At 35.1% G+C, this 6,628-nt stretch overlaps 1 protein-coding gene across 1 annotated transcript; it reads right to left on the bottom strand.

Annotated features, from left to right (window-relative positions):
* Window positions 1-3,227: 3,227 nt before the first annotated feature.
* LOC136666614 (beta-1,4-galactosyltransferase galt-1-like) lies at window positions 3,228-6,157 on the bottom strand. The gene is made up of 2 exons (XM_066644919.1): window positions 5,990-6,157; window positions 3,228-4,671 (listed from the first exon to the last, which is right to left on the bottom strand). The coding sequence occupies exons 1-2, from the start codon at window positions 5,990-5,992 to the stop codon at window positions 3,331-3,333; spliced, it is 1,344 nt and encodes a 447-aa protein (XP_066501016.1). The 5' UTR covers window positions 5,993-6,157; the 3' UTR covers window positions 3,228-3,330.
* Between the last annotated feature and the right edge of the window lie 471 nt (window positions 6,158-6,628).

Genomic DNA, 6,628 nt, shown 5'->3' with positions numbered 1-6,628 from the left:
TGGAAGTGTGGGATGTCTCACTACTGAACCAAAATTTAGATCATGTATGGTTGTTCTTAAGGATCCAGCCCTCAATTTTAAACATCCTAAAGCACTGGAAATTAAATTGTACCATGTTAAGTTCTCTGCCCCATAGTATGTATGTTGGTGGTCATGAAATATGTTTTGGTTATTAAAAAAAAAAAAACTGAATTACTATACATTGCAGTGTTTTGTTTTTCACAATATTGTGACAATCCCTGCTTCTAAGTCTGAACCTAATAAATTCATTTAAAAAATAACAATTGATAAATAAAAAAAATTAACTTAACATCCACTAGTATTAAAGTTGCGGGGTTTTTTTGCTAAATAAACAACACTACTGTGGCTTAATTAGCTGGCTGTTGTAGAGGAATTCCCTTCTGCTTGACACCAACAGCCTCTTTTTGCTATGCTATGCTCTGTAAACACTACTTTAGGGTCTGCAAGTGGGATGCGCTCCTCTTTAAACCTTTGAAAAGTGCACTATCCGAGGTTTTGCCACACGAGGTCGCACTAGTCTCTCGGTGCAAAACAAACAATAATTCAGCCTCGCGCCTTCTCCCGCCTCAACACAACTGACTCGGTTTATAACATTCCCAACAAATTCATTACATTAGTAAAAAAACAACTTTATCATACCAGCCACTCATGAAAATATCAGGGAACATTATCATAATAAACAAATTATATTTACATGGTGCGTTCCCATACGTCCACAAAACACCACCACAAATGTTTACAATCCAGAGGTCCTGGGAGAACAGAAGTTACTGTTCTCAGGGGATTCGTTGTTCATACGCACAGTGTAGTATAAATCCCCTTATTTAAGAAATTATAAGATGAGCATGCGCAGAGCTGCAAAGTAGCACATTTCAACAAGGTAGCTCAAGACTATATACTGAAGATAAAATGTATGTTTTTACATTACTAATTCATTTTACACATTATTTTGTAATACATTAAGCAACAAAACCTTTGAGGAGCCAATTGGGAACCGAAAGAACCGGCTCTTTCTATTGTGTCGAGTCTAAAGTAGCGGCTCTCTAAAAAGAGCCGGAATTCCCATCTCTATTTGGAGTTATTATAATCAGTATGAATTTCTCTCATTAGTTTCCCAAAAAAGTGCTCTGGTATCTGATCTGGCTGACATTTACTTGAGTTCTTGTGAGAATTGTGCCTCGATCTGATCCGCGGCGCGCACAAGCTCCCGCCTTGCCCAACCGGGTAGCACTCATGCAGTGCTGAGCGCCAGGCCAAACCGCGGCTAAATACTTCTCATCTGACCCGCAGCAACAGACAGACAGATAATGAGTGTTTGTGCAATCTCCGATGTTGTTTGGTGCAAAATCAACCATAACACAACATTATAGCGCCGCTGAAAACACATGCCCCAACGTTGTTGGTAAATTTCTATTAGTTTATTTTCCTATTCATTTTTATATAAACAACTTATAAAATATGAAATATATTATTAATATAAAATCAGTTTGAGGAGATTAGAACAATTAGATTGCGTACACAGGACTACTATATGTAGTATTTGTTGTACACAGGACTATTTGTGCGGTCAGACGGAAGTCAGTTATGAGATACTAAGTCATCATAATGTGAGAGTAAATCATAATTATGACATAGTTAGATACTAATTCACAATAACGAGAAACTAAGATGCAATGTGGTCAATCAGGGCCATGTGCAACGGGTTGCGCCACAAGCCCCAAGCTAATGCCTGAGAAAATGAGATTAATTAATCTTTTAATATCTATTATTAAAAGATTAATATATATAAGATAATATTTTAATGTCACCAAAACCTACATACACTACGAAAAATAATGAATTCAAATCACACGAACATTTAACAGGAAATAACGTTGACACTGAAGGTAAAATAAATAAAATAGCCACAATGTCTCATTTGCATACTTAAAACAATCCCATGCTCTCCAGCAAGCAAAGTTTAGATTTTATCTTTTGTAAATCCATATCTGAAATATTCATTGTGTTCATAATCCATTTGGCAGGCAATCTATTCCGGCTTTGTGATTAAAAATAAACATTTATAATAGTTATATCTTCTGATGGCTTTCTCGTGACCTAGTTTTCCTTGAAGTGGCATTCCATTTGCAAAGACACGCCCAGCGCGCGCGCACGCACACAGTTTGTGTTCTTATTTACCATATCCATTGATTTGTGTAGCTTTGAATCAAAATTCCACCATAGAAAAAAATATTAATTCTATGGAAAACATGTCGCCACAACGCCATCCTAAAAACACGAAGTCCCCACAGTCAATAAATTATGACCATACACACAGGAATACGACTACACAATCCCACACAAAACACGCAAGGATCACTGTGGAACGCCGTTTTACAGCATAACATTTTAGGGAGCTAAGATTAAGTTCAGCTTTATTTTGTTTGTTTGTTTTGTTTAGAGTCCTAAAGTCTGTTAACATTTAATATGCTTAGACAAATACTAAACTTGTTTTTTGTTTTTTTTTTTACTGTAAGCTATTTATAAAAACTCATTTGAGGCTCACGGGTTCAATTAAAACTGATTTTTTTGTATTATTATTGACACCTATCGTGTTCAAACATTCTTTGTTCTAATTTATACTTGTTTTGCTGGTATTAAATTGGTTTTATACAAACACTAATGTAAATATTGTTGCTTTGTTTGCGTTATTTTTTAGCTCTTGCATTATTTAAGGTCGCCATATCAATATAATCTACTAATCCAGCAGGTTATATTTGTTCTAGAAAGGGGCATATAAGTTCTGAGGGCATATAAAGAAAACATCAACTAAATTCAATAATTAGTAATATTGCAATCGCTATGAAAAATAAACCATTATGAGTAAGAAGTATACTGACAAAATGTTAGCATCGTGATGTCCACTGTGAATGCCAAGAAATGATCCTCCACCACTAACAATACATCTGTCTGTGAGAAAAAGAGAAGACGAAAGAAATATTTGGAGGCACAAAAATGAACATAGTCACAAAACTGGTTTATATATTATCGCAGTGATGGTCGGCAAAAAAAAAAAAGAAAGAAAAAATATAGAAAAAAAAAACCCTCACAAACGAAATTAAATTAAACGATTTTTAAACAGCACTAAAGTGAATAACCAGATAAAATATTATTTCTTCTCACATTTGAATCAGATCAAACTTGATATTATCACAATTTTTTTTCATATTAAGATGCCTTTTTTATCATTTTAAATATTGATGTCACATTTGTATTGACATTTATGGGATTTTACAAAGTCCCATACAGAAAGAATAAGGAGACAACCATTTAAAAATTGCAGTCTGAAACATTCAAAAATCCTGAGGATTTCAGTGCCTGATTAACCTTTGTTACCAATTCTTTCTCAAAGTCCCACACCCTTTTGTCAACAAGCAGCTGGTCTTTTGTAAGACCCCTCAGCCGAGCTACTCTAACATGGACAACATAACACACATTAACAGGGACCCTATAGATGTCTTCAAGGGTTTGAAGTGGATGATGCACTGATGTTTGCACCACACTCCTTGGGTCGACAATCATCTTTGCAGGGTTAAACATCTTAGTTGTATCAGGTTCTTTGTAAATGTGCTCTAAAATATTAACACCAGGAATATTTTTCCATTCAGGCCTTTTGAAAAGTCCTGTTTCCTCAAACACTGTCTTGGGGAAAATCTGATTCTCGATGATAAACACACCCACATTTCTGTGCTTTGGCTGGAGAGTCTCCATCAGTAATGAAAGGTTAGCGTGTTTTTTAGGCATAATGATCTCATCCATGTCATTCAGGAGAACATATCTGGACTGATACATATTTCTATAGATGCATTCATTGAGTGTTACCAGTTGGCCATAGTACTGAAGCTCCCCTGAATGACGTTTTGAGTCCCATCCTGTTGAAGGGGTAAGGAACTGGTCAATAGGCCATGGGACAACTTCTAGAATACCCTCTCTCCTGTAGTGCTGTAAAAGCTTCTCCAGGTCAGGACCACAGCTGGTGTTGTAGATCACTACATGTTGCACACCTAGAAGCTTGTACATCTCCATGGTTTGGGCAAACTGCAAAACATTATTGTAGGCCCCAAAAAGGCTGGAGACACAGACAGTGAAGTTGAACCGAAATGTTTCATGTTCCACTCTGTTCTTTATCGGCAGGAAATCCATATTGTGAACGTCTGAGATGTTTGCTGTTGTTGAAACAGCTACATGTGCTGCATTTTGAATATCTTCTACCTTACACAGTACGTCTGAAGCCCCAAAAGCAAATCCAAAATGATCACTGTGAATCTGGACTTCAGCTTCAGCAGTTTGGCAGATATTGTCAGTGCAACAGATGCAATAAAGAGGTTGCAGACTGTCTCGTTTCATTATGCTGATAACACGTATTGTGTTTTTAAATCTATGATCGATGAAAGCAGACACCATAAAGTGCTTTGTATGCTTAATGGGGGTTATGGATTTCTCATCTCCTGTGATTCTGGTTTCTTCCTTTTCAGATGGACTGCACATATCAGGTTGTGCCCTTAACTTCGGGACCAAGATGACAGTGATACCCATAAGCATCAAAACAAGAAGAATCACTTTCAGAATATCTGTTTTCATTTTCAGCCACTGTCCTGTAGTCCTTGGTACCTATGCATTGAAAGAAAATATTACTGTTTTTAATTTATAGTAAGCCATTTCAATTTGTAATTTTAAGTAAGGCTAGGGAAAGTGTTTAGGGAACTCAGATTGGGAATACTGATTAATACTAAAAAAAAAGAAGAAAAAAAAACAAAATATTTTGGCCACAGTCATGTGTCTTCCTGGCATCGCTAATTATTTAAACTCTCTTAATTATTGTCATAAAAGTGGTAATTAATTTTTTCAACTAGCCATTTTCTTTTCGCCAGATTTGTGCAGCTCTGTATCGTTTCACACACAGTTGCTGTATTTTCTGGAAATTTGACCTGTATGCCACCTCAGTTAAACATGTTGTCTGACAGCAAGGATGTGCAACAACAGGTGTGAGCACATCCCTTTGATTGCATTCATGACAGAATATGCACATGGTGTATGCAAGAAAAATGTGTAGTGAGTTTCCTGACTGCGTGTCATTTCAAGACAAAAATAATTAAAGAAATTTAACTGACTGCCTGTTACAATCTTTAATCAACCATATTGAAAAGCCACTGATGCACAAGCTGACATAGCATTATGCTAGCAGTGGAAACCTGATTATAAATGAACGTAAGCCTGCAGACTCAAATGTTCACGCATTGAACACTGCAGTATTCAGGGCAGACCGAATAGATTTTTGTATCCTTTCCTGAAGGTATGATTGTATATTTTACAGATACCTGTATATAATTAGTTAATAGTTGTTCACAATCAGTTTTGCTTTTCTACCTGTAGCCTGACATTTACACATTGAATATACCAGTCTATATTCTAAGTATTTGAGCACTGTAAGTAACATTGTGGCTTTTCTTAATCTGTACTTCGTCAAAGAAATTTGCTGCTATAAAGCAATTACCCATACACTCCCCTGGTTAAAGCTTAGCCCGCTAAACATTAATCAATGACGGCCCTGGTGTAATCACTTCTTAGCGATATATATGTTATAACTTAGGATTCTAGCAATAGTGGCAAACTTTATAGAAAAATATAAATATTTCTTTCATAAGATAAATTTGATAATTTGAAATCATTTGATTATAGAATTAAGTAGTTTTTATGTAAACATTTTAGTTAACTTAATTTTAGCATTAAAAAAATCAAGCATACAAAATGCGCTGCAACATGTTGCTACATAAACTATAATTAAAATTAATTTTTTTCAGGCATAATTTGAATTAAATGTTATCAGGAAAAAACATTTTAAATTAACGATAACAAATATTTGTCAAAATATTACCTGATAACAGAAATAAATTAGCTAACTAGGACGCATCGAGCTTCTGTTGCTTACCATGTACCGTTTCTTTTCTTAATCGTGTCTGGCAGCTCACAATAAGCCAACTCTGATAATATATTTTGGAATGTCCGATAATTTTAACAATTTAAGGTAACACTAGCTAATTTTGCTTATCACAGCGAGGAAAAGTGAGGTCTTGAACTACGGAGGCCCTAAAGTACGGAAGCCCTAAAAGCCCATTGTTTTTCCACCATTGTATCTCTCCTTTTAATGAAATATTATTTGTTTATATATATATATATATATATATATATATATATATATATATATATTACGACTTAAACGTCTTACACATGGTAACTTAAATACCATGTTTAGCTACTTTTATACAGAAAACGAATTATTTAATTGTCATGACAAGAAAACGATTTATATTAAATTTCAAAGTGGAAAGGAAAAGTTTGTTGAGGTTTGATGCTCACCCATCAAACTAGCGGGGGAGTCAGGAGTTCAAATATATAACTTTATGCTTGTCTATATTAATCTCATTCAGAGATAATATTAGTTTCTTTGAACAGCTAGTTGAGCAGCTAACCATGGTTCCTCTGAAGAAATCTTTATGTTACTCATCCAGGTCTTATTATTACGACGGAGATTTAGGGCCACAGCATCGGAAAAAAATAATAAATAAAA

The sequence above is a fragment of the Hoplias malabaricus genome, chromosome 14 (assembly GCF_029633855.1).
Source record: "Hoplias malabaricus isolate fHopMal1 chromosome 14, fHopMal1.hap1, whole genome shotgun sequence".
In the NCBI taxonomy this organism is placed as follows: domain Eukaryota; kingdom Metazoa; phylum Chordata; class Actinopteri; order Characiformes; family Erythrinidae; genus Hoplias; species Hoplias malabaricus.
This window is presented reverse-complemented; position numbering and strand designations above follow the sequence as displayed.